The sequence below is a fragment of the Phocoena phocoena genome, chromosome 6 (genome assembly GCF_963924675.1).
Source record: "Phocoena phocoena chromosome 6, mPhoPho1.1, whole genome shotgun sequence".
In the NCBI taxonomy this organism is placed as follows: domain Eukaryota; kingdom Metazoa; phylum Chordata; class Mammalia; order Artiodactyla; family Phocoenidae; genus Phocoena; species Phocoena phocoena.
In genome coordinates, this window is record NC_089224.1 from 102,752,357 (window position 1) to 102,777,775 (window position 25,419).

At 45.6% G+C, this 25,419-nt stretch overlaps 1 protein-coding gene across 1 annotated transcript in view; it reads right to left on the minus strand.

Annotated features, from left to right (window-relative positions):
* Positions 1 to 447: 447 nt before the first annotated feature.
* TTLL11 (tubulin tyrosine ligase like 11) overlaps positions 448 to 25,419 on the minus strand; it is a 244,523-nt gene continuing 219,551 nt past the window's right edge. Inside the window, 2 exon segments of the mRNA XM_065879625.1 lie at positions 448 to 507; positions 509 to 741. Of these exon segments, the coding sequence (XP_065735697.1) occupies positions 448 to 507; positions 509 to 741 (293 nt within the window).

Sequence of the window (25,419 nt, forward strand, 5' to 3'; positions counted from 1 at the left end):
TCACAGAACGGGTGGTAGGAAGTCCACATGATGTCCCTGGGCTCTAACCATATTCTCTTCGGGGCCTCAGCAGACCCCAGTCTCGGCTGCCTCAAGTTCTTTCTTCTCCGCAGCTCTCCGTCTTGGGGTTGTTGGTGCCCCCTTCCCCAAACACAGCAGTTTTATCCCCGGCGGTGGCTTCCCATGAGCCCAGAATAGAAGAGGCCATCTGTCACGTTTTGGAGATCATATGTCCGCTGATGGCTCGCAAGCAGATGGGCCACCAAGAGGTGCTGGGAGGAGGGCGGTTGAGAATCAGGCAGCCTCTGGAAGTGCAGAACATGGAGACGATTGGGGGAATCTCAGGTGGGAATTCTCAGCATCCTGCCATCTCTCCCCCGGCAGGAAGCCTGGGGGTCTCTTGGGCTCGGAAGGGCTCAATCTTCTTCTGGGAGGACAGAGTGGCCCTCAGGACAGAGCGTGTCTGGAATGGGAGAGCTTGAGGGCACTGTTTGTGCAGGGCGGGGGGATGGCCCTCAGCCAGCTGGGCTGCGGGGGTGGCCTCCTGCAGGGTGCCACTGTGAGGGGGCCGGCCCCCCGATGTGGCGCTCCGGCCACACACCAGGCGCTTCTCGTCCAGCAGGGACAGGTGGTATTCACACAGGTCAATCAGCGAGGCTACCTGCTCGTGGAGGGGCAGCATCTTGAACTTCCTCTGGGCCAGGTAAAAGAAAGCCTCCACGAAGGCCTGCAGGCACATCCCTGTGGGTGAGAGACTGGGGTTAGTGGTGTGTGTGTGTGTGTGTGTGTGTGTGTGCGCGCGCGCGTGTGCGTGCGCGTGCAGAGGTGACTGGGGTTGGTGTGTGTGAGCGTGTGTGTGCGCGCGCAGAGGTGGCTTGGCACACTGCCCTGGGAAGACCCCACTCCAACCACCAGGCTCTCTCCCCACCGCTGTCTCATTCTGGAAACGAAACGGGGCCGACTCAGAGTGCCCGCCATGCGAAAGTCTAGCTGGGTGTTTGCAGCCACTTGCGGATTCAACCCTTAAGCAACCCTGTGAAGAAGGTTCGATGAACCCTGTTTTACAGATGGGGAAATTGAGTCTCAGAGAAGTGGAGAGACCTGGGCAAAGCCCAGTGGGTACACAGCGGTGGGGCTGGGATTTAAACCTAGCCCAAAGCCTTATCCCTCTGCACCACCATCAGATGTTCCCATTAAAACCCATCGCACTACTTTAATAATAAGGGAAAGGGGTATGAAGATGAGCCCAGTCTGATAGCCATGTTCTATATCCTCACAGGGGTGTCAGTTACATGGGTATGTGCATTTGTCAAAATCCACAAATTGTATTACCTTAAGATTGGTGCATTTTGCTACATGTAAATTTTACCTCAAAAAGTAAAATATACCTGACCCCTTCTCTACCCAAAACTGTATTCCGGAAGGTATTAATAAGAGTCCCCATTATGCCCCTGGAATGTTCTTCTCCTACTTTGCCTCATAAACTCCTACTCATCCTTGGGATCTCAGCTGAAAATCACTTACTCAGCTAAACTTCCCCTGAGCCCCAGATTACATCCAGCTCCTGGTACAGGCTTCTGGCACTTTTCTTTGTCGCACCTTTGGTGGCCAGTTCAGGGCTTATTTGTGTGGTTCTTTAGCAATCGCTATCTTCCGTCTGGACTGCGGGCTCCAGCTCACCTCAGTCCCCCTGGTGCCAGGTCCCCAGCAGGCGCTCAGTATAGAGGGACAGACTACACGAGTGAATTAATGAATGGATGAGTCGGTGCTAGGTGCTTCACAGACATGCCTTTTCGAGGTCATTATTATGATGCCTCATTTTACAGATGAGGAAACTAACAATCAGAGATGTCGAGTAACTTCCCTAAGGTCACAGAGCCAGAGAATTGTGGCCTGGAAATTCAAACTCTAACTCCCAATTCTTTTAACTATGTTGTGCTACATGAAAGGTTCTGAGTCTTCCCAATGTCGTAGTTAAAATGAACCCTGTGATCCACATTCATGGGATTCCATGGCCTTCTTGGGGAAGGTGGCTCTAAGGCATACCAAATGCCACACAGTATTCTGGATGAGGCCAGTCCCCATTCCACTAATCCACACCTTCCCAGTGGCCTTGTTTCCCGGCTCAGACGTGCTAGCTGCCTGCTCTGTCACTGCAGGCAGAAGCCTGGCCTGGAGTTTGGAAATACTGGATATGGACCTTGGGATCTGAGAGATCTTTTTGCGTCAGAAACTTGAGCTGAGCAAAGTTGTTTTTTCTTAATCTTCTTCTAAGTCCATCAAAGCTTTTTTGCTTGGCTTCTCTTGACTCCAGACGTTCTGCACGTCCCCTGCTTGGTCTTGACAGGTGTTGATAAAGAGGACAGTAACCCTTTTAATGTAAACAGAGGCCTGGTGTGGACAGAGACACAGGGGAATGGAGGCCTCAGTCTACAATCAGGAGACAGACGTTTCCTAATCACCGACTCTGGGCCAGGGCTCTCCTAGGCTGTGCGTCCATGTGTGTGTGCGTGTGTGTGTGTGTTACAGTCGGTGGGAGGATCTGGTACACACAGGGTGAAGAGGCCAGGATCTAAAGCCCAAGAAACCCAGTGCAGTCCCAGCCCCCAGCTTCCCAACCGCGTGATCTCAAGAGCACCGCTACTCCAAGTGTGGTCGACCGACGGGTGCCGAGTCCAGGAACTGCGTGTCCCTGGTCCCTGACAAGCTAAGGAGCTCCGGGCTAGAATGTAAATCACCCTCCTCATCAATCACATTGCTTAGTTCAGCTGGCAGTACTCTGTAGCAAGTCTTTCTCTTTGTAAAGGAAGCCACATGCATTTACATTCTGGCTCGAGTCTCTTATCCAGGACTGTGAAGAACAGTTCGTGACTGCAAGCGTCAGTAGCTCTGTGGTCTACACCCCCTTCCCCAGCTTTAATGTCACCACGATCTTGTCAAAATGCAGATTTTGGGGTGGGGCCCGAGACCCTGCATTTCTGACAAGCTTCCCAGTGGTACCCAGGCTGCTGGTCTACACTCTGAACAGTGAGAATTGAGCACCCTTTCTCAACAAACACTCGTTTCCTTCCCTTCATTGGAGGCAGGCTGTGATTAGAGCTATAACGCACCGAAAAAATACAATGAAGACCTTTTCTGGAGGAAAAAACATGGCTAAATCACCTGGAAGAAGACATTCTAAAATGAGAAATGGGATTTAACGTGTTTTTTCTTTTTGCTTGTCTACATTTTCTGATTTTCTATAGTAAACGTGTGCAATTAAAAAATATGCAATGGGAAATTCTAGAGAGTAGGAAGAGGTGATGCAGGGCAGCTGCTTTTAATTATGAACCCTTTGCTACTGTTTGAATTTGAAGTCATGACTTTGAAAAAATACAATGCAAACTTTCCGCATATGTGTTCTACTTTGATAAAAGTTACATATATGTATATTATATAAATGTATGTTATATATATACGTATATATGTATATTATATATATGTATGTTATATATACGTATATATGTATATTATATATATGTACGTTATATATATACGTATATATGTATATTATATATGTACGTTATATATATACGTATATATGTATATTATATATGTATGTTATATATATACGTATATATGTATATTATATATGTGTTATATATATACGTATATATGTATGTTATATATACGTATATATGTATATTATATATGTATGTTACATATATACACGTATATAATATATGTTACATATATATGTATATTATATATGTTATATATACGTATACATATGTATATTATATATATGTACGTTATATATATACGTATATATGTATATTATATATGTTACATATATACGTATATATATGTATATTATATATGTATGTTATATATTTGTATATTATATATATGTATGTTATATATATGTGTGTATATATATGTATATATATATATATATGTGTGGGGATGAAGGGGAATGGACATTACTGACTTGTGCGTGGGTCACGTACGCTGCGCCTGGTGCTCTGAGCCTCACTACAACTCCCATTGTGCAGATGAGAAAGCTGAGGCCCAGAGAGATGAAATAACTTGCCCTCAGGTCACACACTGGTGAGTGGCAGGGCTGGGGTTTGAACCCAGGCCTCAGGCACCGCTGATTCTGTTGAGAGTCCCCTGGAGGGCTTTTTGGAATACAGACTGTGGCCTCACCCCCAGAGTTCCTAGTTCTGAAGGTCTGAGGTGCGGCCTGAAAACCTGCACTTCGAACACGTCCCCAGGTGGTAACGAGGCTGCTGGTCAGGACCCCACTTGGAGAACCCGTCCCAGCCCCGCCTCCTCCCACTGCTGAGTTCAGTCTGTTCTTTCTCCACTGCCAAAGACCACCTGCAAAAAGGGGCCTGCTTGCAAAAGGGCCTGCCCCCGAACTGCGAGAAGCTTGACTTTGGGATAAAAATGCCTTTTAAGACGCTCTGATTGAAAGCAGACTCAATCAGTTATTTTTAAAAGACTAATGATGGAGCTGGAAAAGCATGAACTTGTTCCAACTTTGCATTACGTCCTCTCTTGGTTTCTGAGGAACCGCACATCCCTGGTTTCTTCCAGCGTCATCACTTAACCACTAAGGGGGGCAGAGCTCCGTTGACCTCTGCGAGGCCCTGCCCTTCTCTGTCTGTACTGATGGAGTCTAGACCTGAAAGGTTCTAGCGGGCCAGGCCACAAGGGCCCTGCAGACCAAGGTGGGACTTTGAATCTCCTGCTGAGGAAGACAGGTGGCCACTGGGAAGTTTCGAAGTGACACGGTCAGGGTGGCTGCCGCATTGACGGTGGCAGGGGCACATGAGAAAGAAAGCGGGGAGACCCATTAGGGGGCTAACTGTGCTGGTCCAGGCGAGGGCTGACAGTGGCTCGGATCAGACGGCAGTGGTGGAGGTGGTGAGGGATGATGAGGTTCTGAATAGAGTCTGGGGGTCATACCTGTGGCTCTGTGGGCTGCCGATGGGGTGGATGTGGGTGTGAGGGTGAGTCAGGAGCCCTCATGAAAAAGGGACTCTAACAGCAGGCTGAGGGACTGGCCTTCCTCTCAAGGCCCGTGGTTTTCAAACATTTTACGCATAAAATTGCCTGGGGACCTTGCCAGAAATGCAGGTTCCTGTTCCCGTCCCCTGGGGATTGTCTGTTGGTGATGAGGCCCTAGCTACTGCGCTTGTAACTGCAGCTCTGGGGATTCGACCCACGAGGGTGATCAGGAAGCTTGGGGATGAACACTCCCTCTTGGCCATCTCTCGAAGGGCTCTTGAGGAGACAGTGCAGTAAAGAAGTTAAGAGCATGGCCTTTGAGAAACATAGCACTGGGCAATCAAGAACCTTTGGGGGGGCTTCCCTGGTGGCGCAGTGGTGGAGAGTCCGCCTGCCGATGCAGGGGACACGGGTTCGTGCCCCGGTCCGGGAAGATCCCACATGCCGCGGAGCGGCTGGGCCCGTGAGCCATGGCCGCTGAGCCTGCGCGTCCGGAGCCTGTGCTCCGCAACGGGAGAGGCCACAACAGTGAGAGGCCCGCGTACCGCAAAAAAAAAAAAGAACCTTTGGGGACGCACAGAACAAGCTTTCTCCTCTGCAATCCCACTGTCCACCTCTCTCCCCCATCTTCATCTGCTTGGGCTGCCAAGTACCATAACAAAACACCACAGCCGGGGTGGCTCAAACGACAGCTCTCACAGCTCTGGAGGCGGGAAGTCCAAGATCAGGGTGCCAGAGTGGTTCAGTTCTGGTGAGGGCTCTCTCTTCCTGGCTTGCAGACAGCTGCCTTCTTGCTGTGCCTTCATATGGCAGAGAGAGAGAGCCAGCTCTCTGGATCCAGCCAGTCCTATTGGATCAGGGCCCCACCCTTACGGCCTCATTTAACCTTAATCACTTCCTCAGAGGCCCCATCTCCAAATACAGTCAAACTGAGGGTTAGGGTTCCAACATATGTATTGGGGTTTAGTCCATAGCACCCTGGTCCGTAGCTTCGTTCTGCTGCAGTGCACCCAGGACTTGGGATGCTCACCTACCATTTACCAAGCCTCTGAGATTACTTGAGCTACTTAGGAAAGGTGTAAGAGACCCTATCCCTCTTCCCTGCTCCTCCACCAGCCCTACCAGAACACCCCTCACAGCTCTGATGCAGATTTGGAAGCGTCTCTTTGGTAACATTGCTTCAGTGACCCATTACAGTAAAAGGGATGAAAGGAAACTGTAGCACTTCATATTCATTGAGCCCTCATTACGTGCAAGCCCTGGGCTAAGGGATGCCTTTGTTATTTAACTGAATGAATCTCTCAGAAATCTCATGAACCAAGTGTTACCATCAATCCCGTTTCATATTCAAGAGACTTGTCAAAGTCATATAGCTGGTAAGGTGGCTGACCCTAGGACCATTCCCATAACTTCCCTACTCTGCTGCTGCTTTAAGAGCCTTCAAAGAGATGGCCAAGTCAGGGTGTTACTTCCAGTCACTTAGAAGGAAGAAACGATGCTGCCTTGCAGTGAATGAGGGAGGCCCCCCCTCCCATCTCTACTGGATGTCAGCAAGAAGGTGCAGTCCCCTCTGCCAGGCTTTGCAAACAGGCTTTCCCCACCTGCCCCCTGTGCCTGAAGATAAGCTGCTGAGTGTTTTCTGAAACTTCATTTGAGTTGATGGATCTCACTTGAGAAAACAGCCTTCGAAACAATCCAGTGTAGCCATCCACGTGGCTCTCACGGAGGCTGCCACCTGGATATTGGGAATGCAGCCCCTGACAGACCGTGGCCTCATTCTGTCAATCAGCCTGGTGAGGGCGGGCCCACGGGCTCCTGGCCACAAGCCCGCTCCCCTCCATGCCCAGGGAGGGGACCTTGCACGCAGGACTTAATGACAGTGCTGGTGGCTGCTCTCTGGTAATCCCACCATCTACTCTGGGGCTTATGGATGGAAACGAGAATAACACCTTCCGTGTGCAGAGCACTTGCCAATTTCCAAAGAATATCTGTTATCTCGTCTGGTTCTCGGAGTAACGTTCAGAAGAGGACGTTATTACAAGGATTCCCCACTTATAGTTGAGACCCAGAAAGGCGGAGTGGCTTGTCAAGGTCCCCCTAAGTGGACGAGGCAGCATTTAAACCCTACCTGACTCTCAAACCCACAGTTCTCTTTCCAACACCCCGTTCTTTCTTAACATCTGACATTTATGTATTATTTTATAGTTTATAGAGCACGTTTGCACATATGATATAATTAAATCCAAATCATTGTCGACAGCCAGGGATATTACCCCAGACTGAATATGAGATTTTTTTTTTTTTTCCTCTCAAAAATACCTGCGCTTCCTTGCTAGTAATTCTATTTCAAAAATTGGTGTGCTGGGCTAGGACAGCTACTCGCCGATTCCTTCTCTCGGCCTAACCTTTAAATCTTTCTCATTACTCAGCTGGAATAGATGTTTCTTTCTCATAGGGAGATTTTAAGCACAGAAGTATACAAGATTCCTGTCTGGAATCGTTGATAGGAAATCAAGTTGAGTGACCTTGACCTGAATTAGTTTAGTGGTTCCTATCTGTGAAGTGGAATGTTCCCCACAAGCGCTATGTGGCGGCTGCACCGACTCTGAGGTGCTTAATCACAAGCATCTGTCTTCTCTCCGTTCTGGGGATGCCTTACAGCCTGTTGCTGACCTGCGGCCGCACGGTCCCCGAAGGCATTACCACGGTCCCTCCAGGCCTGGGGCTGGGGTCTCAGAGGGCTCCACTGCGGGAGCTGAAACCTGGGCAGTTCCTGTGAGGTGGCTTTTGGCCCCGTGGAGTAGAGACTGATGGGCTGGTCTCAGTTCCAGCTCTGCCGCGTACTAGCTGTCTAGTCTTTCGGGAGCCGTTTCGCCTCCGGAGGGCTTGGTTTATTCATCTGTAAAGAGTGGCTTTTACAAGGCACCACCCAGGAAAAGCCCGATACAGTGCTTAAAAAATACCAGTCATCCCCCCACTTTGATGTCTGCCCTCTCACTTCCCGCTGCCTGGAGTGCTATCATAACTCTGGTTTCATTTTCTTCTTTTATTGCAATAGCTGACAGCATGTCTCCACACTAGGCTGTTGTGAGGCTGGGGAGTCTTCGCCCCCATCTCCAGCCATCACAGAGCAGGCTTTCAAAAAGCGTTTGTGGAAATCAATGAACCGATTGACTGGGATCACAGGGGGAAAAATCCTGCAAAGGGGGGTTAGAGGACCTGGATTCTCACGTGGTCTGTGCCCTCCGCACAGCGTGGCTTTGAGCCAGTCACTCCCCCTCTCCGGGCCTCACTTTCCCCTTCTGTAAAATGGGCAGAGGACTGGACCGTTTCTCAGGATTCCAGAAGCACTAGGAGGGATGGTGGCTTCTGAATGTTTTAAAAACGATACTAATTAGAGCCACAAACTACATTTATTGAGGATGCTCTGCCCGCCAGGACTCACACTGTGAATTTTCCCCAAACGCGCAACCCAGAGAGGCTGGTCCTGCTGATGTCACACTGTGCAGACGAGAGGAGTGACTGGCCACTTGTCCAAGGTCACACTTCCCATGCCCAGGGTTGCACCGTTGGGAGTGGTGGCGCTGGGCCCCCCACTGCTGCTCGACACCACCTCTCCCCAAACCAGATGGAAGCCTTTCAAGGCCCACCTTTAAGGGACGGAAGGGATGGCCTTTCTCCTGCCGCTCCCCGTGGCTGGGGAACACAAGTCGCACATGCACAGGCATTGTATCTAAACATTACAGCAACGAGTCACCGTCACCTTTGTCCTTGGCTAGATGGGAAAATGACCAAGTGTCAGGAATGAGCCATAAATAGGCCTTAGAGAAAAATCATTGCCCCCAGATGCCCACGGCACCCAAATAACAAACATAACCAAAGATGAAAGCGGCTATTCCATCGTTTCATTAATCACAGGTCATGCCACTGGCCGGTGCAGAGTGGCTGGTAGGTCCCGCTCCAGTCCCAGCCAGTGTCACCCCTGATTCCACCATGACAAGGATGCAAGCCCCTGAGTCACCGCCTGGGGAGACAGGCTACAGGGCTGGTGACCACTTCCTGCACCTCCTTGGTGCTATTCCAGACATTTCTTGTGGGATTAATGGCTCCAACGGACCTTCTGAGGTTCAACACTCAACCCTCAGCAAGTGGTCACAATCTCTCGCTTGGAAAGGACTTCAGAGGTCACACAATCCAGGCCCTTACAGGATCATAACACCACTCAGTAAGAAGAAGTAATGAGTAGTTGGCCTGCAGCACACACGTTGTATGTATCAGGCACCGCGGTGAGCTCTTTCTAAGGCGCCTCTCACCTCATCCTCAAAACAGGTGCATTTCTGACCCCCATTTCACCCTTTGGTTTTTCAGCTGTGTTTAGGGACGTAGCGAAGCTTTGCTTTTGTCTTGGGCTGTTTATTAGTTGGACACTACAGGCTTCTGGGGTGCAGGGAGGTAAAGACATTCACCTGGAGCCCCACAGACTGGAGGTGGCAGTGGGGATGCGAGCCCAGCTCTGTGAATCTGCCCTCCCGGCCCCAGGTTCACTCGGAGAGGTAGGGAAGGAGCCACAGGTCAGCAGAAACAGCATGGTCTCTGGCACTGTCTCTGGCTTCCAGTAGTTTCCCCATGAGATGCTGAGCTGAGTGTGCCTGCCCTGACATTGCTGATGGCGGTCATCTAGCCCCTCACGTGGCCACTTCCAGTGACGGAGGTCTCATCATCTCCCCAGGAGGCCCATTCTCACTGCGTGCTCTCTGCCTCTGAGCTGAAATATGCAAAACTTCCCCACTGACCCTACTTTTCCAGAGAGCAAACCTAACTCTTCTTCCCCACGATGGCCTTGCTCTGAGAGGATTTGCAAGGCGGCAACCAGAGCAATTCGCTTCCACAGACTTTTGCTGACCACCCAGCAGGTGGATACAGAGTCCAGCAAGCCCTCATCCCTCATCTGACGGAAGGGAGGGAGGAGTGGGGAGGGGACAGAGGGGGTGGAACCGGGAGGAGGTAGGGTTAGAAGGCAAAGGAAGAAGCAGATGATTGCCTGGGAGAGGCAGGACTGTGGCAGAGCCTAAGGGAAGAGCAGGAGGTGGGCTGGCATCAGTGTCCAGTGCCCCCAAGATCATCAGGGTCTCGCCTTCTCCTGAATCGCGCTCCCTGGCCAGCAAATGCACCCGGTCTTGCATTAAAAGGCTGCCTCGACATCGCGTGCATGAGTCACCTTTCTATCTCTGCTTCTTGCTAGCCAAACTTCCCAAAGGGATGGTGGCCCAGGCACTGTCTCCACGGCCTCCCCCCTGGCATCTCAGGGGGCTGTTCCCTACCTCGCCACCAAGCTGCTCTCATCAAATGGCTGGCCGCCTCCCCTTCCCCTCTTCCTAGCTGGCTCTCTGCATTTGTCCATGTGGAAGCTCCCTCCTTGAATACTCTCTCCCCAGCTTTTCTCGGTCTCTCTAGGAACTCCCGGCTCAGGCTCTCCTGTCCTCTGCTGGCTCTGCTCTGCTCTCCTGGGTCTTGCAGTCCTGCAGGGCTCTCCACCTGGGCTCAGCTTCCCCCTCTCCTTGTCATTCACTCCCTAGGCTTTAAATATCCTCTGTGAATCGATGCCATCGAATCGTTCTTTCCAGGCCCCACTGCTTTTTTGCCACTGGGGTGTCTCATTAGCATCTCAAAGAGCCTGTTAGAAATGGATCTCCGGGTCTTCCTTTCCCGATTCTACTTCCCTGATGTCCTAACCATTTAAATAAACGACGTCTCCACCCTCCTAGTTGCTCCTGCCAGAAGTCTGAGAGCCACTGTTGAAACTCCTCTCCCACAGTCCCTGCCTCCCCACAACACCCCAAGAACTTTACACCCTGCACCCACCCCTACCATCCCCCCAACCCCCGAGCCTGCAAGGCCATAGCTCCCCTGGACCCCCATGCAGCCTCCCACTGGTCTCCCCACTTCCAACGCCGCATCCAGAATGACCTTTTAGAAACACGAGTCAAGCTGCGTACTCCCCTGCTTTAAGCTCTTCAGAACAAATCTACATCCTTAACGTGCTGTGAGCACGCAGTAAGATCCAGGTAAGATCCAGCCCCTGCCTGCCTCTGCGGCTGGGCTGCCCCTCGAGCCGGCGAATCCCCCGCTCTGCTGGAACACCCTTTCCCTCAGCCTCTCCCTGGTTGCCACTTAGATCTCGGCTCCAGTGTTACTTTTCCTGACAGACCTCCCTGACCCACCTCCTAATATATATTAGGTCTTCTCTGCTAACCTTAAAACGTAGTCATCTTGGGGCTTCCCTGGTGGCGCAGTGATTGAGAATCTGCCTGCCAATGCAGGGGACACGGGTTCAAGCCCTGGTCTGGGAAGATCCCACATGACGCGGAGCAACTAGGCCCCTGAGCCACAACTACTGAGCCTGCGCGTCTGGAGCCTGTGATCCGCAGCAAGAGAGGCCGCGATAGTGAGAGGCACGCGCACCGCGATGAAGAGCGGCCCCCGCTCGCCGCAACTAGAGAAAGCCCTCGCACAGAAATGAAGACCCAACACAGCCCCCCCAAAAAAATTAATTAATTAAAAAAACAAACAAAAAACTTAGTCATCTTATTTCCTAGAACTCATCACATTTAATTACGCGTTTATTTCTGTATTTCTGAGCTTAATGTCTGCCTGTCTGCTACCGTGCTGTCCGCGGCATGGGGCCTGGGGGGAGGTCTATCCTACTGGTCACTGCACCTGCTGTCACCACCCGGGCCTGGCAGGTGGTAGGTGCTCACAGGCCATTCGTTGACTAACTGAATGAAATCTATAGGCATAAAGATACGGAAGCCACGGATGAATGGATAAAGAAGAGGTGGTGTATATATTTACAATGGAATATTACTCAGCCATGAAAAAGTGAAATTTTGCCTTTTGCAGCAACATGGATGGACTTGGAGGGCATTATGCTAAGTGAAATAAGTCAGACCGAGAAAGACAAATACTGCATGATATCACTTATGTGGGGAATCTAAAAAATACATCAAATGAGTGAATACAGTACAACAAAAAAGGAGCAGACTCACAGATACAGAGAACAAACTAGTGGTCACCAGTGCGGCAGGGCAGGGAGGCAATACAGGGATGGGGGAGTAGAGGTACAAACCATTGGGTGTAAGATAGGCTCGAGGGTGGATTGTACAACATGGGGAACATACCCAGTTTTGAAATAACTGTAAATGAAAAGTAATCTTTAAAACTGTAAACACTGTTTAATTTAAAATTTTTAATTAAAAAGAGAAAAGAAATCTATAGGCGTAGCGCATGATACACAGTAGGTGTTTGGTAAATGTCAGTCTTCTCCTCCCTTCCCACTGCTTGGGTCATTGATGTTAAGAGCATGCTTTTAGCATCCACTTACGGCGGAAGAAACCCAGGCTTTACATCACACGTGTCTAAGGTCAAATCCGCGGCCTGCCTCTTACATGGTGCTAGGTGACCCTGGCTCATTCACTTCACTTCCGGGAGCCTCATTTTCTACCTACCCTGTGTGGCTCTTAGATGGGTTCAGTGAGAGAATTTAGATGTAAGGGGCCCGGCCTGGCACGTGGAAGAAACCCCATAAATCTGAGTTTCTTTTTCTTTCCTTCTTCCTTCCTTCCTCCCTCCTTCCTTCCTTTCTCTCTCCCTCCCTCCCTCCCTCCCTCCCTTCCTTCCTTCCTTTCTTTCTCTCCCTCCCTCCCTCCTTCCCTCCCGCCCTCCCTCCCTTCCTTTCTTTCTCTCTCTCTCCCTCCCTCCCTCCCTCCATCCATCCCTCCCTCCCTTCCTTCCTTTCTCTCTCTCTCTCTTTCTTTCCTTTTTTTGGCCGCACCTTGCACCTTGTGGGATCTTAGTTCCCCCACCGGGGATTGAACCCGGGCCACAGCAGTGAAAAGGCTGAGTCCTATCCACTGGACCACCAGGCAATTCCCAAGAGCTTCTTTCTTCATTATCTTTAGGTAATCAGAGAGGCCATCCCTGGCAGATAAACAGTCTGCTGCCCTGGAGGGCAGAGGCTCAGAATCTTCATCCCATTGTAGTTGTTCTTTGTTTCCAGAAAATAGGCAATTTGGGGGAAGTTAGGCTGCCCTAACTCCCCCACCAAATGCAGCCCTCTTCCCTGCTCCCTATCCTTGCCCTCCAGTTAACTGGCTGTACCTTCTAGAAGTCCAGAGTCAGGAGCCTTGGGGGTGGGGGGGTGCCTGTCCTCAAGAAGAGGCCCCTCTGAGGAGCTCTGAGAAGCCGGCCTGTCACTTGGAGAGGTGATGGGAGGCAGATGAGTGTCAAAAAAAAGACAGAGAAGTGGGTTTCAACTTGACTTATATTAAGAATGTCACTTTAGAGCACAAATGAGAGAGAAGAGAAATGCTCTTTTATGTGGGAGTTTATTTTTGTCACTTTGTCAGAGAGAAATTGCAGCCCTGAGGGCACTGGAGCTGCACAGAATAAACCCAAACATTAACATGCAAATTGCCTTCTTTAGAGAAGGTAATTTTATTAGCGCACGCAAATATTTCTGTCACTGTACTCAAGCTTGGGAACGGTGCCGTTGGGGCCAGTTGGGGCCACCGCAAATGGAGAATTAGGGAGAGTCCTGAACTTGGTTAGGATTCTATCACCTCCTCTTCTTGAGACCATGCCTAGGGCACGCTGCAGTGTTGCAGCTGGTTACCCTGGGTGTACCTAGTGTAGATAGCAAGTGACTTGTTCAAGATCATACAGCATCCATGGCAGAAGAAGAGGTAGAGCTGAGGTCGTGTGCCCTGTGTTTTAGGTAACCAGGCGGTCAACAGGGGATCATTAGGGGTCTTGGAGGTGGCCACTCTGAGAAGAAGAAGCGGTGACATTCCATCCAAACCCTCATTCATTCATTCACTCACTCATTCGTTCACCAAGGTTTCACTGTGCTAGGCCCTGGGCCCCAGATATGAATCAGGCACAGGCATCAGCATCCCCAGGGGCAGGTGGGAAGGGGACACAGACACACACAAACACTTATAATCCAGTAAGGTAAGACCTGCTGGGGGTGTGTGCCTAGAACCAACAACACAGAAGAGAGTGTGACTGGCAGGGCGAGGGGCTTGGAAGCTTCATGAAGGAGGGTCTTGCATGTGGGCATTGCCCAGGCAGTCAGGGAAGGGGGTCGCAGGCAGGGAGGTCAGCACGAACAGAAGCACGGAAGGAAGCACGTTGGTCTGGTCCATGCGGAGTAGCTGCTGCACAGGGTGTGTGGGAGGAGAGCGGGTCTGGCATGGGGGGCCGGGGTTGCAGAGGATGGAGAGGAGGTTGGCCGGGCCCATCTCACAGGCTAAAGAGCTCAGATTTTATCCTGCAGGTGGCAAGCAGCCCTGCCAGGCCCGTTCAGAACAGAACCACGTTCCCTTGAGACTTCAGGAGGGAGGGGGTTCCCCAGGCCCTGGAGTGCCAAAATGACAGAAGGTTGCCTGAGGCTGAGCTTATATAAGGCTTGCTCCTCCTCCAGACGTGATCAGCGGGGAAGTGTGGGCGGAGACAACCACCTGCTACCAAGAAGAAAGCACCTCAGTCATGTAAGGTCTCACCGAACACTTTGGGAGCGCACCTTTCCCAGGAGGCTGCTATCCCTCACCCTGAGTTGATTGGCAGCTACATCATATGACCGTGGTGGGGCTCAGGTAAGTGCTTCCACCGCCCCAGGAGCTGTCTTTTAGGAAAGCTGCAGGGAAAATTGGCCATTTCAAGCACACAGAGAGCTATTGTGGAGATTCTGAGCTGGCACACTCCACCTCAGGGTTTCTCAACCTTGACGCTTTTCAGATTTGGGGCCAGAAAATTCTATGTTGGCGGAGTGGGGACTGTCCTATGCATTACAGGATGTTTAAAGCATCCCTGACCTCTACCCACTAGATGCCAATAGCAACATCCCTCTTTCCTTCCCCAGTTGTGACAACAAAAAACGTCTCCAAGCATGCCCAAATGTCCCCAGGGGAAAGTGGGGCGGGGGGGGGGGATCACCTCCAGTTGAGAACCACTGGTCTATCCAGACCTCAGGGAAGACTGATGGCGGTCAAGGATGCCTGACCACTAGAAGTCTCCTAAGTGTGGCAGTGAGATGCAGAGCACCCAGAGGGCATGGTATCTGCCTTCTCCCCTCTCCCATGGGGCAAAGGATGGAGCAGAGTGCAGGTTTTTATCATGTGACTGTGCACTGACTATTTCAAAAAGAAATGTATCTAAATTACTCCTAGAAAGACCTAAGAAAGGGAGCAAAGTGAGGAGGTAGGAAACCAATGGACAGCAGCAAGTTCAGGGTCTCAGTGTTCCTTATCTATAAAGCAAGGGGGTTGAATAGATGATCTCTAAGGCCTCTCTAGTTTTAAAGGCTATGATTCCACACCAGTAAGATGAGCACACCTTAAAGGATGCTACCAGTGAATACTGAAGTTGGCCCCAAGTGAGAGATGATAGACTCTGGGCTGGATAAGGTTTCGTCTTGGGTTACTTTTCTTGCTTAGAGACAGAGAACTGATTAAGTGGCTCATGAGGTTGTCACTTCACTCTCAGGTTAAATGATTAAGCCCAGATCTCCCCAGGAATTCCATGGAAAATCTCTGAAAGGGCCTGTACGGTAAATACTTCTGGAATGCTTGTCATTGGTACAGTTTCTCAAAGACCATTGGAGTCTGAAGACAGAATTTTGGCTCTACCACCCATCAGCTGGGTGACCCTGGGCACATTACTTAACTTCTCTGAGCTTCATCTCTCTTCTCTGTAACCAGGTTGGTGTGAAAAGTGCAAATGCGTAAAGAGGACTTCCAGTTTCAGCTCTGACACATAAAGAGCTTGGAAGTCATCACTCCCATCCTCACAATAAGAAAAAAAGATGAGCAAACTGGAAATCGATGTTTTTTCTTCCGTCCGTCAGAGAAATAAGGTCACAGGGCAAACTGCCACCCTAAAAACTGGACAGACAAGTGAATATGGAGAATCACAGCTGAGATCAGCTTACTGGGAGCAGAAGTTGCTAGAGCCAGTAACTGGTAGGAACACTTAATTGGTGATTCAAGAATTGCTGGAGGCTGACTATGGACTAGATTGAGAGTTAGAAATTCCTGGGGGCTCAGTCCCCCACACTTTACCTCCAGAACCCAACCAGGTTCTTAAGGTGACTATAGGAGAAAAGTCCCTCTTGCTTCAGGCAGGGATGAGGCGAAGGTAATCATTTTGAAATATGCCCAGAGTGTTCTCCATAACAAAGGCCTGCCCTCAAGGGGAACTGCTTTACCAGAGGCTTATCTGACCTGAGGGAAGGGCAATTAGACAACTCCAGCCTCTCTTTTCCTGGAAAGACAACTCCAGGCTCTCTCTTCCTTCTTTCTCACATAAGGAAAGAAAAAAAAAAGGCTAAGAAATACTTCTGAACATCACAGTCCAAGTACTCAAGCCCACTGAGAAACTGAAATTTAACCATAAGATTATCAAATGCTTTCTCTCCCCAGCAAATTACCACCACATCAACAGGGCTCCAATATTACAACAGCGGATACAACCGAGAGGTGCAAAACAATTTAAGAAGGATTGTTTAAGGAAACCCAAAGACAATTGGGGGTTGAAAATAAAACCAAGGAAACTGAAGCCTCTGGTACCTACAGTTGCGGTGCGGCAAACATTAAATACAGCCCAGCTCCCAGCCGGTTAACATAAAACCTCACGCTTAAAGCCTGATTGCCTCAGTTCTTAGTACCTGATATATCATGTCCAGCTTTCAACCCAAAATTACAACAGCTGCTAAAAGATGAGAAAAAACCATGGTTTGAAGAGAAAAAGTAAGCATCAAAATCAGACTCAGATAGGAAACAGATGTTGGAATTATCTGACAGAGAATTAAAAATAATGATGATTAATATATTAAGGGCTCTGATGGGAAAAGTAGGCAACATTCAAGAACAGATGGGCAATGTAAGGAGAGAGATGGATACTCTAAGAAAGAATCAAAAGGAAATGCTAGAAATTAAAAACACCATCACTGAAATGAAGAAAGCTCTCAATGGGCTCAGAAATAGACTGGACATAGCTAAGGAAAGAATCAGTGAGCCTGAAGATATGTCAATAGAAATGTTACAAACTTGAAACTGAGCAGGACCCTGTGGGGCCCCTGGGCATGGAAGCATTTCTGTCCCCTGTTTCTTGTTTGTAGGGAATAGACTCCATGCCCTTCCCTGAGTCCCAAAGGGTAGATTCAAACAGTTGTTAATCAGGGAAGGGAGGGGATGCAGAGACAAGGGAGGAGCAGCCAGGAAACAACAGTGTAGCCTTGGGGCAGGGTCGTCATTCTGCCTCAAGGGATACACATAAAAATATATTTAACCTCTTCTGCAGAACTAAAACCCCCACCAAATGGAAGATGCTAACTACTTGATGAAGCTTTCTTCAGAGAGGATCAGGAGACCACCTGAGGCCAGATTAAAGGAATCACAGAAGCTCATCAGGAAATCACCTGAGGCCAGATTAAAGGAATACAGGCCCTGCACACACACAGATCCTTATCAGCAATGCTGCCCTTGAACTATTGCTATAAAACTCCTCACCAAATTCCCCGGGGGTTGGGACACACAGTTTTTCAGGGCAAAAGCCCACTGTATCTCCCTTTGCCTGGCAAAACAATAAAGCTATTCTTTTCTACTTCATCCTAAACTCTGTCTCCAAGATTTGGTTCAGCACCAGTGCACAGAGGTCGAGCTTTCAGCACCAAACTGAAATGAGAAGAGAAAAACGAATGAAAAAAAAAACGAAAAACAAACCTGAGGGACTTCTCTTGTGGCGCAGTGGTTAAGAATCTGCCTGCCAATGCAGGGCACACGGGTTCAAGCCCTGGTCTGGGAAGATCCCACATGCCACAGAGCAACAAAGCCCGTGCTCCACAACTACTGAGCCTGTGCTCTAAAGCCCACGAGCCACAACTAGAGCCCGTGTGCCACAACTACTGAAACCCGCATGCCTAGAGCCTGTGCTCTGCAGCAAGAGAAGCCACCACAATGAGAATCCCACGCACTGCAATGAAGAGTAGCCCCCACCCACCACAACTAGAGAAAGCCCGCGCACAGCAACGAAGACCCCATGCAGCCAAAAATAAATAAATAAACAAATAAATAAAATAAAAAACCGAAAAAAACCTGAATGTCCAGGAACAGTGTCTTTGGACAACCTAGAAGAAATGGATAAATTCATAGAAACAGACAACCTACCAAGACTTAGTCAAGATGAAATAGATAATCTGAACAGACCAATTACTAGTAGGGAGACTGAATCAGTGATCAAAAACCTTCCAACAAACAAAAGTCCAGGACCAGATGGCTTCACAGGCAAATTCTATCAAACATTTAGGGAGAGCTAACACCTTCTCAAACTCTTCCAAAAAAACAGGAGATGAGGGAACTCTTCCAAACTCATTTTATGAGGCCAGCATTATCCTGATACCAAAATCAGACAAGGATTCCACAAGAAAAAAAAGGTACAGGCCAATACCCCTGATGAACATAGATGCAAAAATCCTCAACAAAATATTAGCAAACTGAATTCAACAATACATTAAAAGGATCATACACTATGATCAAGTGAGATTTATTCCAGGAATACAAAGGATGGCTCACCATCTGCAAATCAGTCAATGTTGTATATCACATTAATAAAATGAAGGATAAAAATCATATGATTATCTCAATAGATGCAGAAAAAGCATTTGACAAAGTGCAACATCCATTTATGATAAAAGAAACTCTCAACAAATCAGGTATAGAGAGAAGATACCTCAACAGAATAAAGGTCATATATGACAAGCCCTCAGCTAACATCATACTCAATGGTGAGAAGCTGAAAGCTTTTTCTCTAAGGCCAGGAGCAAGACAAAGATGTCCACTCTTACCAATTTAATTCAACATAGTATTGGAAGTCCTATCCAGAGCAATTAGGCAAGAAAAAGAAATAAAAGGAATCAAAATTGGAAAGGAAAAAGTAAGATTGTCACTATTTGCAGATGATATGATATTATATATGGAAAACCCTAAAGACTCCATCAAAAAACTGCTAGAACTAATAAACGAATTCAGTTAAGTTACAGGATACAAAATCAATACACAACAATCTGTTGCATTCTATACACTAATAACAAACTATCAGAAAGAGAAATTAAGAAAACAATCCCATTTACAATTGCATCAAAAAGAATAAAATACTCAGGAATAAATTTAACCAAGGAGTTGAAAGATCTGTATATTGAAAACTGTAAGGTATCAGTGAAAGAAATTGAAGACAAATGAATGCAAAAATATTCTGTACTCATGGATTGGAATAATTAATATTGTTAAAATGTCCATACTATTCAAAGCAATATACAGATTCAATGCAATCCGTATCAAAATTCCGAGGACATTTTCCACAGAAATAGAACAAACAATCCTAAAATTTGTATGGAACCAAAAAAGACTCTAAATAGCCAAAGCAATCTTGAGAAAGAAGAACAAAGCTGTGGGCATCACACTTCCTGATTTCAAACTATATTACAAAGCTATAGTAGTGAAAACTCTATGGTGTTGGGATAAAAACAGACACATAGATCAATGGAACAGAAGAGGGAGTCCAGAAATAAACCCATGCATATATGGTCAATTAATTTACAACAAAAGAGTAGAGAATATACAATGGGGAAAGGACAGTTTCTTCAAGAAATGGTGTTGGGAAAATTGGACAGCCACATGCAAAAGAATGAAACTGGACCACCATCTAACACCATACACAAAAATTAGCTCAAAATGAGCTAAAGACTCGAAACTAAGACCTGAAACCATTAAACTCCTAGAAGAAAGGAGTAGGCAGTAAGCTCCTTGATATAGGTCTTGGCTATAGCTTTTTAATCTGACACCAAAAGCAGAAATGAACATCAAATTAAAAAGTTTCCTTTGCACAGCAAAGGGAACCACCAACAAAATGAAAAGGCAACCTACTGAATGGGAGAAGATAACTTCAAATTATATATCTGGTAAGGGGCTAATATTCAAAACATATAAAGAACTCATACAATTCAATGGCAAAAAATTCCAAACAATCTGATTTAAAAATGGGCAGAAGATCTGAATAGACATTTGTCCGAAGAAGCCAACAGGTATCCAAAAAGATGTGCAACATCGTTAATCATCAGGGAAATGCAAATCAAAACCACAATGAGACAGCACCTCATGCCTATTAGAATGGCTATTGTCAAATAGATAAGAAATAATGAGTGTTGGCAAGAATATGGAGAAAAGGGAATCCTTGTGCCCTGTTGGTGGGAATGTAAAATGGTGCAGCTATTGTGGAAAACAGTATGGAGGCTCCATAAAAGATTAAAAATAGAACTATAATATGATCCAGCAATTCCACTTCTGGGTATTTACCTGAAGAAAATGAAAACATTAACTTGAAAAGATATATGCACTCCCATGTTCATTACAGCATTATTTACAATAGCCGAGATATGGACACAACCTAAGTGTCCTCTGATGGATGACTGGATAAAGACATTATAACATGACTGTTATTCAGCAATAAAAGAGAATGAAATTGTACCATTTGCAACAACATGGATGGAGCTCAAGGGCATTATGCTAAGTGAAATAAGACAGAACAGAGAAAGACAGATACTGTGCATCTCTCTTATAGATGGAATCTAAAACAAAAAACAAATTAAAAAAACCAACACAAGTTCATAGATAACAGAGAACAAATTGGTGGTTGCCAAAGGTTGGGGGGTTGGTGGGGGAGAAATGGGTGAACTGTTTCTGTTTTTTAGTATAAATAAATTGAATTTTTTAAAAAAGAATAAAGTAAAGGAGAATGTCTTGGAACAGTGGGACAATACAAAAGGCTTGAAATACAATGGGAATACCAGAAGGATAAAAAAGAAAGGAAGAGAAGAGATACTTGAAGTAATAATGGCTGAGAATTTTCCAAAATTAATGAGACATCCAAACCACAGATCCAAGAAGCTCAGAGAATGACAAGCAGGAGAAATACCAAAAAATTAACACCTATACATATAATATTCAAACTGTAGAAAACCAGAGACAGAGAAAACCTTGACAGATGCCAGAGGGGAAAAACACCTTACCTATAGAGGAATAAGAAAAAAATTACATCAGCATCTCATCAGAAACCATGCAAGAAGAGAGAGGAGTGAAATATCTTAAACGTTGAAAGAAAAATCCCGTAAACCTAGAATTCTGTATCCAGAGAAATTATCCTTCAAAGGGGAAGGAGAAATACTTTCTCAAACAAAAACTGAAGGAATTTCTTGTCCATAGACTTGCCTTGCAAGCAATGTTCAAAGAAGCTCTTCAGAGAGAAAGAAAATGATCTAGGTCAGAAACTCAGATCTACATAAAGAAAAGAAGAGCATCAGAAAAGGAATAAATGAAGGTAAAATAAATCTTTTTTATTTTTCTTATTCTTAACTGATCTAACAGATAACTGTTTGTTCAAAGTAATAGTAGCAACAATGTGTTGGGTGATTATAGCTTAGGAATAAGTAAAATGAGTAACAGCACAGTTATTAGGAAAGGGGGGAGGAATTGGGAGTACTCTTTTACAGGGAACTTGCACTCTCTGGGAAGTTGTATAACACTATTTGAAAATGGGTTTATTAGCAGAAAAAGTACACTGCAAACTCTAGGACAACCACTGATTTTTTTTTTTTTTTTTTGCGGTACGCGGGCCTCCCACCGTTGTGGCCTCTCCCGTTGCGGAGCACAGGCTCCGGACGCGCAGGCTCAGCGGCCATGGCTCACAGGCCTAGCCGCTCTGCGGCATGTGGGATTTTCCTGGACCGGGGCACGAACCCGTGTCCCCAGCGTCGGCAGGCGGACTCAACCACTGTGCCACCAGGGAAGCCCTAACCACTGATTTTTAAAGAAGAAGTATAACTGATATATTAAGAGAGAAAATGAAATCTTATAAAATGCTCAATTAAAACCAGAGAAGGAAGAAAAAGAGGGGAAGATAAAAAAGAAACAAAGAACAAGGGAAATAAATGGAAAGCAGTTACTAACATGGTAAATAGTAATCCAGCTATAGCAATAATCACTTTAAATGTGAATGGTTTAAATATATTAATTAAAAGACAGAGATTGTTAGAGTGGATTTAAAAAAGCAAAATCCAACTATATATTGTTTACAAGAAACCCTCTTTAAACATAAAGACAAAGATAAAAAGTAAAGGGATGGAGAAAGATATATCATGCTAACACTAACTAAAAAAAAAAAGGCTGGAGTAGCTATATTAATTTCAGACAACGCAGACTGCAGAACAAAGAAAACTATCAGGGATAAAGGTGGGCATTATTTAATGATAAAGGGGTCAATTCTCCAAGAAGACAACAATCCTTATCATGTATGTAGCTAAAAACAGAGTGTCAAAATATGTGAGGTAAAACAGATAGAACTGCAAGGGGAAATAGACAAATCCACTATTATAGTTGGAGATTTCAACACCCCTCTATCAGTAATTGACAGATCCAGCAGGCAGAAAATTGGTAAGGATATAGTTTAACTGAACAGCACCATCAATCAACTGGATCTAACTGACATGTATAAAATACCTTATTCAACAAGAGCAGAATACACATTATTTTCAGGTCACACAGAACACTTACCACGGTAGACTATATTCTCAGCCATAAAACATAACCTAACAAATTTAAAAGAATAGAAATCATACAAAGTATGCTCTCATACCACAATGAAATTAAACTAAAGATCAATAACAGAAAGACAGCTGAAAATTCTCCACGTATTTGGAGGTTAAATAGCACATGTCTAAACAATACATGGGTCAAAAAATAAGTCTCAAGAGAAATTTAAAAATATTTTTAACTAAGTGAAAATGAAAATAGAACTTACTGAATTTTGTGGGAGGCAGTGAAAGTGGTGCTTAGAGGGACATTTAGAGCCTTGAATGCATATAATAAACAAAATGAAAGATCTTAAATCAACTATCTAAACTCCCATCTTAGGAAACTAGAAAAAGAAGAGCAAATTAAATCCAAAGTAAGCAGAAGAAAAGAAATAACAAAAACTAGAGCACAAATCAATGAAATTAAAAACAGGAAAGCAATAAAGAAAATCAATTAAGCCAAAAGCTGGTTCTATAAAAAGACCAATGAAACTGATAAACCTCTAGCCAGGCTAAGCAAGACAAAAAGAGAGAAGATTACTACACTACTAATTAGTAATTAAAATTACTAATATCAGAAATGAAAGAGGGTTACCACTACTGATCCCATAGACAGAGGATAGAGGACAGATCCCATAGACATAGAGGATAATAAAGGAATATTATGAATAATTTTGTGTCCACAAATTTGATAACTTAGATGAAATGGACCAATTTCTCTTTTCTTTTAAATTTTTTTTTTTTCAATTTCTCTTTTCTAAAAATTAATTAATTAATTTACTTTTGGCTGTGTTGGGTCTTCATTGCTGCGCGTGGGCTTTCTCTAAGTTGTGGCGAGTGGGGGCTGCTCTTTGTTGCGGTGCATGGGCTTCTCATTGCGGTGGCTTCTCTCGTTGGGGAGCATGGGCTCTAGGCATGTGGGCTCAGTAGTTGTGGCTCGCGGGCTCTAGAGCACAGGCTCAGTAGTTGGGGCACACGGGCTTGGTTGCTCCACGGCATGTGGGATCTTCCCAGACCAGGGCTCGAACCCATGTCCCCTGCATTGGCAGGTGGATTCTTAACCACTGTGCCACCAGGGAAGTCCTGGACCAATTTCTTGAAAGACACAATTCAACAAAACTCACACAAAGAGAAACAGTTAATCTGAATAGGCTTATATCTATTAAAGAAATTAAATTAATAACCTTCTAAAAAAGTAATCACTAGGCCCTGATGGTTTCACTGATAAATTCTAGTAAACATTTAAGAAAGAAATGATACCAATTCTCTACAATCTCTTACAGAATATAGCAGAGGGAACATGTTCTAACTCATTTTATGAGGTCAACATTACCCCAATACTAGATAACGGCATTACTAGAAAGGTAAAACTACGGACCAATATCTCTCATAAACATAGATGCAAAAATCCTCAACAAAATATTAGCAAGTGGAATCCAATAATGTATAAGAAGAATTATACACCACAACCAATGAGATTTTTTCCAGATACGCAAGGCTGCCTCAACATTCAAAAATCAATTAATGTAATCTATCACATCAACAGGCTAAAGAAGAAAAATCGTATGATCATGTCAATAGATGCAGGAAAGGCATTTGACAAAATCCAACACTCATTCATGATAAAAAAGAAAAAAAAACACCCCCCAAAACTCTATGCAAGCTAGGAACAGAGGGGAACTTTGTCCATTTGATGAAGAATAGCTACAAAAACCCTACAGCTAACTTCATATTTAATGCTAAGAAAATAGGTGCTTTCCACCTAATATTGGGAACAGGACAAGGATGTCCCCTCTCACCACTCCTGTTCAACATTGCACTGGAAGTCTTAGTTAATTCAATAAGACAAGACAAAACAAGACAAGAAGAGAAAAGAAAAGGTATACCAAAAGATTGGAAAGGTAGAAATACAACTGCCTTTATTCTCAAATGACATGGCTGTCAATGTAGAAAATCCCAATAAATTGACAAACTTCTGGAACTAAGTGATTATAGCGACCTTGTAGGGTACAACGTTATTATATAATAGTCAACTGCTTTCCTATATTCCAGCAATGAACACTTGGAATTTTAAATTAAAAACACAACACCATTTATATTAGCACCCAAGTAAAGTAAAATAAAATAAAATACTTAGGTATAAATCTAATGGAACATATGGAAGATACATATGAAGAAAACTAAGAAACCTGAATGACAAAAATAAAAGATCTAAATAAACGGAGAGATATTTCATGTTCATGGACAGGAAGACTCAATATTGTTTAGATGGTAGTTCTTCCCAACTCAATCTATAGATTCAACACAACCCAAATTAAAATCCCAGCAAGTTATTTGGTGAATATTTGACCAGCTGATTCCAAAATTTATATGGGAAAGGCAAAAGACCAGAATAGCCAACACAATCCTAAAGAAGAAGAACATAGAGGACTGACACTACCCAGCTTCAAAACTTACTATAGTTACAGTAATCAAAACAACACGGTATTAGTGAAAGAACAGACAACTAGATCAATGGAACAGAATACAGAGCCCAGAAATAGACTCACACAAATATAATCAACTGATCTTTGACAAAGGAACAAAGGAAATTCAATGGAGAAAGGACAGTCTTTTCAACAAATGGTGTTGGAACAAGTGGACATCCATATTTAAAAGAAAAAAAAAAAGAATCTAGACACAGACCTTGCACCTTTCACAAAAATTAACTCAAAATGGATCATAGACATAAATGTAAAATGCAA